The sequence below is a fragment of the Perognathus longimembris genome, chromosome 11 (assembly GCF_023159225.1).
Source record: "Perognathus longimembris pacificus isolate PPM17 chromosome 11, ASM2315922v1, whole genome shotgun sequence".
Lineage (NCBI taxonomy): Eukaryota > Metazoa > Chordata > Mammalia > Rodentia > Heteromyidae > Perognathus > Perognathus longimembris.
In genome coordinates this window covers 39,065,110-39,078,728 of record NC_063171.1, presented here as the reverse complement: position 1 = coordinate 39,078,728, position 13,619 = coordinate 39,065,110, and the positions used below count along the sequence as shown (strand labels likewise).

The window sequence follows — 13,619 nt, the reverse complement described above, 5'->3', positions numbered from 1 at the left end:
TCAAATGTAGCACTTTGAGCACAACACTACATCTGGTTTTCTGGTGATTAATTGGAGATAAGACTCTCATGGACTTCTCTACCTGGGCTGGCTTTAAACAGGGACCCTCAGATCTCAGTCTCCTAAGTAGTTGGGATTACAGGTGTGATTCACAAGCATCCAGCTGTGAAACCTTTTTCCAATAAACTACCAAAAAAGTTGGAAGTGGAGCTGTAGCTCAAGTGGTAGAACATTAGTCTGAGAGAAAATTCTCAGGGCCCCTAATTCAAGCCCCAGAACTGGCACAATCAATCAATCAATCAATCAATCACAGTGCTCTGCACCCTTAGCTCAGACCTGTAATCCTCCTGTAATCTCAGGAGGCTGAGAGTTCAAGGCCAGCCTGAGCATGAAAAGTCCCAGATTCTTGCTCCAATTAACCAGCAAAATGCTAGATGAATATATGGCTTAAGAAATAGAGCATTAGGGGCTGGGAATATGGCCTAGTGGCAAGAGCGCTTGCCTCCTACACATGAAGCTCTCGGTTCGATTCCCCAGCACCACATATATGGAAAACGACTAGGAGGGGCGCTGTGGCTCAGGTGGCAGAGTGCTAGCCTTGAGCGGGAAGGAGCCAGGGACAGTGCTCAGGCCCTGAGTCCAACGCCCAGGACTGGCCAAAAAAAAAAAAAAAAAAAAAAAATAGAGCATTAGCTATGAGCAGGAAAAAACCCCACAAAAAACAAAACAGCATGCATGAAGCCCTGGGCTCTATTCCTCAGCACCACATAAATAGAAAAAGCTGGAAGTGGCACCGTGCGTGGCTCAAGAGGTATAGAAAAAGCTGGAAGTGGCACCGTGGCTCAAGAGGTAGAGTGCTAGCCTTGAGCAAAAAGAAGCTAGAGACAGTGCTCAGGTCCTGAGTCCAAGCCCCAGGACTGGCAAAAAACAAAAACAAAAAACCAACAACAACAACAAAAAAAAAAACACCAAAACTGAGAATCAGCTATTTTGCATGGCCATCTGGGCTGTGGTATATACTTCATGAGATTTTTTTTTTCATACCCTCCTCCCCCCATACAGATGCTCATTAGAGAGCTGTATTAAACCACTGGCTGGGCAGGAAAGGTAGCATGGATAGTGTGATTTATTATAAGACTGCCCTCATACAGAATCTGGATTTTAAAATTATGTTGAATTCTGGACTTCTAATAGCCTGAGACTGGAGGAGGCTGATGCTCCTACCTCAATCTACCAAGGTGATTTGAATTCATTTGTAATGCCTTTGCACCTTCTTCAATTAACCGATACCCCTCTCCCAAAGAATCAGTCAGAATCCAATAATAGTAATCAACAGGTTTTATTTTCCTAGAACTGAAATCATCTACTGGTTTTCAGAGCTAAACTTCCAAAGCTACAGTCAGCAATTTTTCATCAGAGCCCGAGAGAGAGGGGCAGGGGTGAGAGACAAAAGAGGCATAGAGACTACTAAGAAGAGACCAGGAAAGGGCATTTCCCTGTCCTCTCAGTAGGTTACAAATGCGATCTGGTGACAAACACTGAGGGAACCAAGTTGGGGCATGTGGATGGGAAATGACACTGGAAAGAACACCAAAGCCTGAGCAACAAAAAGAAAGTCATCAATCCCCAAACAGAAGGGAAGCCTCCCAGTGCACCTCAGAAATGGGGGCAACTATGGGAAGAAAAGAGCAGAATGGGAGCACACAAAGGGTTGGGGGAAAGTTAATTTTTTTTGTAATTTTCTTTTATTAAAAACATTTCCTAAAAAATTTGTCTTTTTTCTTTCCGTCTGGGTGATATATATACACACACACACACATACACACACACATATATATATACATATATGTATATATATATATATATATGACTTTTAGGCTGGCCTTGAACACTGTGGGAAGAGGGACTAGGGCAGCTAGGGGTCAGGTCTCCCCAGGTGATGCCGTCTTTGGCCCCAGAGACAGAGGCTCAACACTCTCACCCAGATGGGTGATGTCAACTCTCAAATCTCCAGGTCCTTGGCCCTACAACTTGGAAGTCTGAAGTCTTTTGATGGTAACTGCAACTCCCAAGGTAAACAAAAGAATGAGTGTTAACAATCACGAAGGATTTATGGAAGGGAGCCCCCCTTCCCCACAAGCTGTCCCACTTTCCATGAATCTAGGCAATTGGGAAAATAGATGTGGGAGTAAGAGATAGGCACTCAAGAGATGCCACCCTTCTGTCCTCCTTCTACAATCAGAGAATCGCCCCTCCCAAACCCAGGAAACCACCCTGCTGTTTGTACTCCATCCTTCCCACTCCTACCCAATCACAACCCAGGGGCCAGGGGAGGAGAGGGAATGTCAGAGAGAAGCTCTGGGAAACAGCTACAAGCAGGAAGGAACACAATGGCCTCATCTCATTCTCAAAAGCAGAAGACTTGACCCTGACTCAGATTACAAGGGTGTAGGGACCTGGAGGTGAGGCCCAGATCCATCTCCAGGGGGCTGGATTTAAAGTGGGGAAAGTGAACAGAGGAGACTGGGTTGGGTGGGAATAGGGTTCTCAGTTTGCAGGCCATGGCCAGTTTCCCCAGTAGCACCCAGACAGCAGCAGGAACGGGGTAGGGGCTCCTCTTGAAACATTGGTGGCTACAGGCTGCAGGGGAGGGTTGGAAGGAAGGATTAATCGTGTGGCCTTGACCTGGCCTTGCCCCAGCCAGTGACAGTCTCCTGGGAGAGCCCACCCAGCCTCCCAAGAGGCTGACCACTTTGACTCTTCCTCTCTGCAGGTGGCTAGACCCTTCAGCCCACTACACATAGCAACTCACCTCTCATGATCTCTGATGCCCTGGGCCTCAGCATCTTCCTTGGTAGACTCTTCCTCCTCTACTTCTTCCCCTGGAGGAGGCCCCCCACCAGAGCTTGGTTCAGAGGGGGTGCTGTTCTTCTCCACCTCCACTGGAAGGGGCCTCTCTCCCTCTAAGGCGGCTGCTTCCTTCTCCTCACCTTCAGGGTCTTCTGTCTCCTTGAGACGTTTAGGGGAGTCCTAGGCAGGATTGGCAGAGAGAATGTGGGCTGAAGCTAGAGGAAGAGAGTTGGCCACCTACCTATATCCCCTCCTGTATCCCTCTGGGGTGCTTTCTTGTGTTGATACCTATAGTCCTTCCCAGACCAGTATTAACTGGGATGCCTTCTTCTGCACCTCATCTTCTCACCTGGGGACCCCTAAAACTAGATGCTGGATTCTTCTCTCAGGCTTATATCTCTCTGCTCTGCTTCCATGGGGCTGCCCTGTGAAAATGCTGAAGATGACTAGGCCGCAGGCAGACAACAGTTACCTCCAGCAGGTCTCCGGCTCTCCTCTTCAGCGCTCCTTTCTCATTCTTCTCCTTGGTTGGCTCATCAATGACCAGCTTTCCTTCCTCATCACTGCTACCCTCAGCATTGCCCTTCTTATCGCCATCACCCTCAGTGGCTTCCGGCTCTGGCTCAGGCTCTTCCACACGGCTCTTTTTCTGGGAGGACTGCAGCAAAGATGGCAAGAGGCTGAGTGGCAAGGCAGACTGTTGTGCTGGGCCCCACCCAGACCACCCCCTCAGCCACTCGCTCCTTCCTTTCCCCACCTCTCCCCCGCCCCCCACCCAGGTGCCCAGTCTCACAAGTGATTTGAGACCCACCTCTGTTGGATTAGCCCCGGGGTAAACCCACTGGCCGGGCAGGCAGGGCTCTGTGCAGGAGGGGGGAGGGCTGGAGCAGGAGGCAAAACCTCGGGTCAACTTCTCCCAAAGGGAGCTGGGACCCTTTCCCCGCCAACCCCCGCCCCCCACCCTCCCGCCTGGTCCTGCCCGGCTCGGCTCACAAGCACCACCTCCTGGAAGCCTTCTTGAAGCCTTCCGCTGGTCCAACACAACCTGTCCCCACTTACCGCCTCCATCCTGTTCTTGTCCCCTAAGCCACTGTCTCCTTGGACCTCAACTACCTTGACATTCCCCAAAACCCACCCCTCTTTTAAAAGGCCCCTCCCCACCACTTCCCAAGTCCTGATGTGCCTGAAATCTAGGTGTCACCTGTGGGCCTGGGGCCCCCTGGAGCCCAAGCCACACCTGCCTCCCAGGAGGGTCTCCAGGGTAGATGGCAGCTTACCTGGTAGCCCGAAGCCTTGACAGTAGGGTTGTTCTCGATCTCCCACAGACCCTCGCTGAACCCTTTCCTCTTGTTGGGTTTGCCAAACTTCTCCTTGGACTCCTCGTAAGGGAAGAGGTCTTTGGGGCCCAGGAATGCCCTGGTGAGAGATGGGAGACTGTGCTCTCAAGCCCCTCACCGCCCATGAACTGCATAGCCCAACACTAAGGGCACCACCACCACCTCTCCCCAAAGGAGTCCTCCTGTGAGGTCCCACCCCTGGGGCCCTCTAGCCCCTCACTCACGTCTCATGGGTCCCAAAAAAAAAGACTTGGTATTTGTTGGCTGTTGATTTCACCGCAGCCTCAGGCATCTCATCAATCTGGGGTGAAATGGGGGAAGCGAGTGTGAGCTGGAGTCCAGAGGTCTTTAGTCTGGGGCAGAGCACCACCCTCTCAGGCATGGTAGTTCAGGTAAAGCCAAACTGAGCAGACCCCAGAGATTCTCCATGTTTACAAACCATTTTTGGCAGAAGACTTAGGTTCAAATTAAGTCAGACATGAAAGTCTAACAGAGAGAACCCAAGAATCCCTCCCTCACCTTCACAAACCACAGCACACGCTTTTCCCCAACATGGCCGAGTCCTGGCCAAACTTCACATCTCTTCTACCATCTGGTCCAACCAATGCCATCTCTTTCTTTTGTATTTGTTCTTGAGACAAGGTGTAGGTAGCCCAGGCTGGCCTCCAACTCGCAATCCTCCCACTTCAGCCTCCCGCTTCAGCCTCCAGAGCGCTGGATTTACAGTTGTGCTGCACCATGACAGGTCCAATTTTTAAAAGCTGATCTGAACTTGGCTGGGAGCCAAGTTCACACTTGTAACCCTAGCTACTCAAGAGGCTGAGATCTGAGGATCTCAATTCAAAGCTAGCCCAGGCAGGAGAGTCTGAGACTTTATCTCCAATTAACCAGCAAAATGCCAGAAGTAGAGCTGTGGCTCAAGTGGTAGAGAGCCAGTCTTAAGCAAAAAACCTAAAGGACAGCATCAAAGTCCAGGCCTTGAGTTCAAGCCCAGTACTGTCACAAAAGAAAGAAAAGAAAAAAACACTGATCTGATCATTTCACCCTCTTCCACTATACCTGCCTCTCACTGCAAGGTCTGAATCTCAATTCTGAAACCAACAGTGCTTGACCTTGGATAACCTACTGAACCTCTTTGCCTGTTTCCTCATCTGTAAAAAGGAGTCACAGCACTTAAGTCATATGACTTAGAGCTAAATGACCGGAACTTGGCTTCTAGTATGTCCCACAAATGTTTGTTATCATGGGTCCCTCCCAGGATCCTGGCCTTCTGTTCCAGCCACACTGTCCTTTAGTCTCACACTCACTAACTCCTGACCAACCGCCCAGCTTCAGCTCCTCATCTTTTCCTCCAGAAAGCTTCCCTATCTCCTGTCCCTGTTGGCTCTCCAGGGAAAACTCTCCTAGCACCTTTCCTTCACAGTTCCAAGTTTATATTATTTCATATTAATACTTGACTAATGCCTATGTGGACTATCCCCACCCCAAAATCAGAGACCAGAGCGCTGTTTTTATTCTTTTCCCCAGACAGGTCAAAAAACTTACAAGGGTCAGGTGCACCTGGTAGCTTATGCCTGTTAAGCCTAGCTACTCAAGTGGCCGAGATCTGAGGATCGCGGTTCAAAGCCAGCCCAGGCAGAAATGTCCCTGTGAGCCTCATCTCCAATTAACCACTCAAAAAATCGAAAGTGACACTGTGGCTCAAGTGGTAGAATGCTAGCTTTTAGCACAAAGTGCCTCAGGGACAGCATTCAGGCCTTGAGTTCAAGCCCCAAAGCTGAAAACAAACCTTGCAAAGGTTTTGAATTTGAGATCCTCTCATGTCAGCATCTCAAGTGCTGGGATCACAGTAATGTTCCATCATACCCAGCCTAGGTGTGCTTTTATCTCCAGCACACAATAACACTTGCTGTATGAGTCTAGACACAAAAGCACAATGCTCTGGCCGAAGTGGAGGAGGCCAAGGAACTGCCCTATTTGATTCTTGGCCCTAGAAGAAACCCCCAAAAGCTTCTAGGAATGCTTTGAATGCCAAACCTTTTATTGTTACAGATGAGGAAACTGAGCCCAGAAAGAAATGATTTATACAAAGCAACAGGGCAGGGTCTGGGGATATGGCCTAGTGGCAAGAGCGCTTGCCTTGTATACTTGAAGCCCTGGGTTCGATTCCCCAGCACCACATATACAGAAAATGGCCAGAAGTGGCGCTGTGACTCAAGTGGCAGAGGCAAAGAGAAGCCAGGGACAGTGCTCAGGCCCTGAGTCCAAGGCCCAGGACTGGCAAAGAAAAAAACAACAACAAAGCAACAGGGCAAGTGATGGTGACAGGGCAAGGTCTCATACTTTTATCTGATTTGATTCCCCTGACCCACCTGTCCTGATCCAAGAGGAGCCCGTGTCCAAGGTGGGGCACATAGAGATCTGAGGTCAGGAAAATACAGCTAGCTAAGAGGCCTAGCCAGCCTCAGATCAGATCTGGGAAACCCAAACCAAGCAGAGATGAAGGTTGTGGGGTAGGGACTACAATTCCCAGCAACACTTGCAGCAGCCCCAGCAGCCCAGCTTCCCGCCGGCCAGAGGCCAGGTGGCCATGTTGACTGGGGCCCCAGATACAGGCAGGAGACAGGCAAGCCAAGGCAGTGATTACCACACAGTGTCAGGGACAGGAGGCGATTGAGAGCCTGCAGAGACAGGGAGGCTAAGTGGATGGGAAGGAGCTCAGACACACCCAGAGTGGAGGTGGGGCTTGGGCTTAAGTCTGAGGGGCATCTTGCCCCAGACTTGGAAGTCTTCAAGCCCCAGGCACCTCCCCCTTGCCCCATGGCCTTTGGGGACAGAGGTCCAGCCCCTCCCCCCAAATACCCAACACAAATCCGGCCCTCCCAACACCAGGAGAGCTGGGGTGTGGGAGCAGGGGGTGGAAAGGCTTGCGGTTCCCCCCCCACAAACAGGATCCCCATCACCATGACAACCCAACCCCGCCCCGGGGCCACTCAGCAACCAGGAATGTGACTTCCCCTCCCCCCCCCCCACGCCCTCTATCCAGATTCAGGAGGAGGGGACACTAACATACACCCCACCCCCAAGCCTGGAGTCTGGCACCTGGGTTCTGGGCTGTGCTAGAAACTACTAAGACAGGAGCTGCTGGGAGTGGGGGGCAGGAATGTGCTCTTGTGAAGCAGGACCTGGGGAGCAGGGGTAGGGGGGTGGAGGCTGGACCAGACACCTGGCTCTGGTTACCAGCTATCTCTCCACCTTCCTTCCAGAGGGGGAAGCAAAAAACAAAATGAAGTCCTCCAGGGTTCAGAGATCCGAGGAGGCAGGCACAGGACAATAGGAAGGCTCTTCCCCAGGCCTTTCTCGCTCATAGGTGGAACTACAAAAACGGGCTTGTGGGGCCTGGAATCCTCTAAGGCTAGAGCAGCACAGAACTTTGGTCTAGGCATCTTCAGTGCCCACTCATGAGCCAAGGCATTAATATACTCATAATAAACATGTGATAAAAGAGAGAAACTTAAAACTTAGGAGGAAGGTGTAGAGTGGGTGAAGGGCTAGAAATGAGACATGAGCTCTCCAGGAGCAGATCATGAGCACCTGGCCACCCCAGCTTCCCACAGGAAGCAAACTCAAGATCTCTGGCAGATCTCTAAACCTGAATGGTGAGCAGAAGACCCAGGAGGCCACCAGCTGCCCAGCCCCATGGGTGGGGAGAAGACTGGACAGAATTAAAAATAGAACAAGACACTTCCAGCTACATAAAAGAATGGGTGTGGAGGGACAGGGGTGGAGAGCGCCTAGGCATGTGGGCATCTTCCCCAAAGGGGTCACCCCATCCCCCAACCTTGACTGGGGGTACCTGTGGGAAGGGTCAGGAGAGCCACTCTTTCCTCCCAATGGGATTCTCAGCCTCTCAAAAAGGGGGAGAAACTAAAGAGGGAAGGGTGACATTATCTGAAAAGAAATGTACTCTTTACCTTTATAATAAGAAAAAAAATTAAAAAGAAAAAAAGGGGGGGGAATGAAGTCTCTTTAGAGCACTTCCATCCCAAAAGCTACAAAGGAAAGGTGTTTTCGGTGCACTTACAATAGCCTTTCTTCCTAGATGTAGAGACTTAGGTCTCAGGGGAGCCCTGTGCCCCAAAACAGATATCTGCCTTCCAGGTGGTGCTTTATGTCCATGCTAAGTGGATCAGGGTGGGGCCAGATGTGCTGCTCATTCCACTCCACACCTCATGTACTAGCCAACAGAGAAGAGCAGCGTCATAACTACTTCAGGGATCCAGGCTGGGCCTACAGTCCTCACTCACTCCACCAGGCAGGCCTGAGGGATCTGAACTGTTCAGGTAGTGAGTGGCCGCTCTCTAAGCTTCAGACCCCAAGAGGCCCACCCAGGGTCACCTCCCCAGTACTTAGGAGGGCAAAGGGAAGGATAACCACACACTGGAGGCCAGCCAACGTTCGACCACCACACCCAGGGCCAGGCCGACCTGACCTAGGAACCACCTGACCTAGGAACCGGAAAGTCCAGGGTAGCAAGCAGTTTAGTCAGTTAGGGGTGGGAAGTGTGGCAAGCCCAAGGGGCAAAAGGAGATGGGGGGGGAAGGGCAGGAGGAGGTCTTGGGGCTGCTCAGGATCCTTCTGAGATTGTGAAATTCAAGTAGACCCAGAAGGAACCTGGGGGCAAATCTCTGAGTCTTGGAAATTAACTGTTTAAGTGCCTAGAGATCTCCCGCAAAGTTAGGCAGGAAGAAGAGAAAAGAGAAGATGTTAAGATGGAGTCACACCATCCCTCCAGGCAGGCCCTACTACCATGTGGCCCCAGAGTCTCAACTCTCCCATCCGGCTCAGCAGCAAGGGACAGACAAGGTTGTTTTCACCAGAGCTAAGGTTTCTGCTTTTCTGCTGGTCTCCTGGGGTACCCAGTTAGTCATCAAGACTCCCCCCTACCCCATGTGTATTTCAGGAGGGCCTGGGTCCCTCAGGCTCTGCCACCCTAGGGACTGAGACAGTCCAAGTTATGGTGAGGGGGACTTAGCCAAGTCTGTTCTTTTGGGACCCAGAGGGGGATGCATTTGGGAGATAACAGCCCCGGGTGTACCCCTCTTCCCAACTGTCACAATCAGGAGCCAGAGCCAGGCAAAGTGTGGTGTCCTATCTCCTTAAGATCTTGTCTGACCTCCACATCCCAACTCAACTTTATCTGAAAGGTCCAGGCCTCAGTAGAAGAAACTTCACCTCCTGTTTTACCCTTCTGCCTGGAGGCCAGGGGTGAAAACAAATGAATGGCATCTCCAGTCTGGGGGCCACCAGAAACCTGAGGGCCTTCCTCAGAGGGCCCGTGGATCCGAATCCAGTGTGTCCTTACTTTTTTTTTTGGGGGGGGGGGGCAGTCCTAGGGCTTAAACTCAGGACCTGAGCACCGTCCCTGGCTTCTTTTTGCTCAAGGCTAGATAGCACTCTACCACTTGAGCCACAGCACCCACTTCCGTTTTTTCCAGTGTATGTGGTGCTGAGGAATCGAACCCAGGGCGCTTCATGCATGCTGGGGGAGCACTCTACCACTGAGCCACATTCTCAGCCCTCCCTACTTCTTTTGTTTCTCACTTGCTACAGAAGGGGTTCCCTAAAACCCACATCCCAGCTAACACCTCTTCCCAGGGCTTAGCTAGCCTCTGGACTTTGTCTCTTCCCCAGGGGGAGAATCAGGAAAGGGACCCAGGTTCAGTTCTTGCTCAGCCCACCAGACCTTGGTATTTGGACCACAAAGCCAGTGGGATCAAAGGGTACAGTGTAAAGTACATGAATGTTTACATGCTACACACATGCACACACAAGGCTGCTTCCTTAGCCCCTTCTGGGGTCCTGAAAACCAGGAAGAGTCTGGTTTCTTGCTGGGTACCTGACTTCCATGCCAGAGACCAGGCTTTAACTGGTATCTGAATCTCAGGGAAGGAGGAGCTGAAAGCTAGTGCAGTTAGGCATGCTCCTCAGGAAAGGGTACAGAGCCAGAGCCAGGGGTTTCTCGGGTTTTCTTAGTTGCTAGACATCCTGAACCAGGACCCAGGTAAGCCTGGGGCAATTTCCTAAACTCAGAGCAGTATTAGGTCTGATGAATAGCCTGCTTGACTCTTGAAAAGAGCACCCAAAAACCACAAGGCAGTCCTCCTCCTGTCCTCCCCCTCCCCTCCTAGGATTTCACTCTACAGGAGTGAGTCCTACACTCTAGGGGGCTGAGTCATGCCCTCACCCAACACCAGAGGCCCCTCGGCATCAACTCTGAAATGTTGCCAGGGGCGCTGCCCACCCACCACACATGTATGTCCATTCTCCTCAGCCACCGGCAACCTCCTCTACTTCAGCGTTCAGTCCTTTAGGGGAAAGGTGACGAATACTTGGGGCTTGGCTTTGGGATTCCACCCTCCCACCTGGCCAGGTGCTGCCAGGGAGGTGGCCCATCCGTTGGCGGGCTGAATTAACCACATGGCGGACACGGGCTTTTCTGGCGGGAGATGCTCCTGGGGGGTGGAAGGGGGGGCAACTCATATCCCCCCTCTCTTCCCACCCAGAAGGGAAGTCTGGATCAGACTTTACAACCCCACACGGGGCCCTGCCTGCCGCCTTCGGTCCTAATTTGAGCTGGTGGCATATGGAAGAGTATTTTTTTTTTTTTTTTGCAGAGCTGAGGGGTGGCCGGGTTGTGGCGAGGAGTTTTCAAGCCAGGTAGATGGTTTCTTAGGACCCCTCCTCCCACAATTTCAGATCTCTCACCAGAGACGTCCCTAGCCAAAGTTTTCCAGAAGTGAACTCCGCCTCCTAAAATCTACTTTTCTCGGGGCTGGGACCAGATGTAGCCATTGACCCAGGAAGAGTTTGAACTGTTGGGTTGTTTTTTTTTTGGGGGGGGGAGGGGGAGTGACAACAGGGAAACTGAGGATCTCAAAGGGGTCCCCAAGGGGGCTGGCGGTGGGAGGAGTTACCAGGACGCCCCCCCACCCACACACACATCCCCAACCCAGGCCGCGCGCCCGAAGCCTCGGCGAGGGTGGGGGCTGGGGGCGGGCCAGAGCACGCGGAGCCGGGCCGGAGGTGACCCGCGCCCTCGGATCCGCGAGCGGCGAACACGCCTCGACGCGACGGCCGCCGTACCGCCAGGTGTCGGCCTCCACCTCCCCACCGCCCGCCTCCATTATATAACCGCCGGGTGGGCTTGAGGGCCACGGGGGGGACTTGGGGGGCCCCCGGACACCCCTGCCCTCCCCCTCCGCCCGCCCGCGCGCCCGCCCTCCGCGGTGTTATGCAACCCCAGGGGGGTAGGGGGGCGGCGGGCCGCTCTGCTCACCCGGGCCGGCCAGTGTGGATAGCCCTTCATCTTGGCGAACACCAGGTCCCCGCATTTGTACTCCTTCTGCCGGTTAGATCGCGACATGGCGGGGCTCCGGGCGCCCCGGGCTCCGCGCCGGGCCAGGAAGCGCGAGCCCAAGTTTGCGCGTGCGGCGGCGGCGGCGGCGGTGGTGGCGCCGCTCCGCTCCGGCCCTCGCGCAGCCCCCGCCTCGATGGCGGCCCCCGGCCCGAGCTCCGGCGCGGCCACGGCGTCTCCGCCCGCGCGCCGCACGGACGGGGCGGGCGTGGATCGAGGCAACGCTCCGGCGCGGCGCGGCGCGGCGCGGTGGGTGCGCGCTCGTGAGGTTGTTTGTGTTTGAAATTCAATTGCTCCCTCCTCTGCGCGGGGCCTCTTCCTCCACCCCCCGCCCGGTCCCACTCCTGCGCCCTCCTCCCAGCCCACTCCTCCTCCTCCCCCCCACTCCTCCCCGCTCTTCCTCCGCCCCCTCCCGCGGCGGTTTGATGCGCGCAGCTGTTGGACGCCCGGAGCCTGCCACGGCCCGGCGCCCAACCTGGAGCCGCCTGGCGGCGCGCGGCGGCGCAGACCCGAGGAGCCGATCGCCGAGCTCACCGAGCGGGCTTTGTGTGCCCGCTGTCGGTGGGTGCCCGCCCGAGAGGAGCTGGCGCCGGGCTGGACGGAGCTCGCTCCCCACCCACCCACCCCCGCCCACCCTCGCGGCCCGGCGCCGCGCCTCCCCGTGCTGTTCTTGATCCCAATCCACGAATATTCGCCGGGGGATCCTGGGGAGGGGGAGAGGGGGGATGGGGGGGGTGAGCTGAGCGAGAGGCGTGGACGCCCCGCCGTCGCCGGAATCGAGGTCCGCTCCGGGCCACCACGTGCTCGCCGTCGATGCCGTGGCCCTGGAGACACGCCGGGCATCTGAGCCCCACGTGGGCCTTGGGAGTGGAGGCACAGCTGGGATTTGATGGTCAGGAAGGGTCCGAGGGTCTTTTGGCACCGAGGGGGCCAACGTTTTAAAACGCGGGTTGCTTTCCCGGTCCTGCCGTCTAGATGAGCAGCCGGCTTCCCCTTGCCGACCTCCCCTCCCCCCACCCAAGGCTGAGCTCGGTTCTAGGGGGAAGCAACCCGGGGAAGCCAGACCCCTGAGAGGAGCCTGGGGTTACCTGGTGGGGAGGGGGAGGGGGGGAGTCAGGGAGGGCTTCACAAAGCCCCAGACCTTGAACCCAGGGCTTAAAGTAGGATTCTGCAGGATTCCGGGTTACTACATTTCGGCCTAGATAGAGCCAAAACTTGCTTGTAATTCCATCGTGTATTTGCTGTCACCTGTAATTTATTTACCCAAATTCTAGACACCGATATAGCCTTTTAGAAACCAGACATTTGGATCTTAGCATACCAAGTCCTTTAAAATTTTGCAATTAAGCTAGGGCAAACCGCAAATGCGGCCGATCCTATTTCAAAGCATATGCAAGTCTCTGTGTTAGGACGTGCGTCTTCTAGCCAAAAGGTGAGTGCCTACCTTCTACCTGCTGTTCACAAAGGATGAGAATTTGTGCAGACCCCCTGGATTTCTCTGAGCCCTGGTTTCTGAATCCCAATCCCAGGGGCATGGAATGGCTGAGTTCTGCATAACAGTTGTCAATATGGCAGTGCATTTCTCAAGCCTTGCCCATGTAACTGTGGTCTTCTCATAGTTCTCCCTTGTCCTAGGAGCCCCCACTGGCCCTAACCACAGTATGTATACCAGGCTATTGACATACTGGGATATTCTGCAAGGTCTTGTTGCAATAAAAGAGTGTAGGCCCTTAGCTATAGACTTGTCAGTTTATAGCAAAATCAGACTTTTGCAACAGAGCAGCTAGATTGTGGTTGGTGTTTACAGTGCATTCCAGTACAAAATGCAGTTGCTGTAATTGCATGAATGGTCAGGCCAATCCTCTTGTTTGTTATTACTGTTAGGAGACAACCTTGTCTCTCCTAAGTCCTTAAAGAAGTTTCAAGAGCAAGTCAAGTGTCACAACAGACTTCCTTTTAGGGTCCAGGTCAATATTGTAAATATGAACATTCCCCTGTAACATGTTTTTACACTT

General features: G+C 53.6%; 1 protein-coding gene across 1 annotated transcript; it reads right to left on the bottom strand.

Moving 5' to 3' along the window:
• Positions 1-1,323: 1,323 nt before the first annotated feature.
• On the bottom strand, positions 1,324-11,948 carry Hdgf (heparin binding growth factor). The gene is made up of 6 exons (XM_048356943.1): positions 11,527-11,948; positions 4,412-4,488; positions 4,128-4,266; positions 3,323-3,508; positions 2,813-3,030; positions 1,324-2,640 (listed from the first exon to the last, which is right to left on the bottom strand). Exons 1-6 carry the CDS (start codon positions 11,611-11,613, stop codon positions 2,634-2,636), a joined length of 714 nt encoding a protein of 237 aa, XP_048212900.1. The 5' UTR covers positions 11,614-11,948; the 3' UTR covers positions 1,324-2,633.
• Between the last annotated feature and the right edge of the window lie 1,671 nt (positions 11,949-13,619).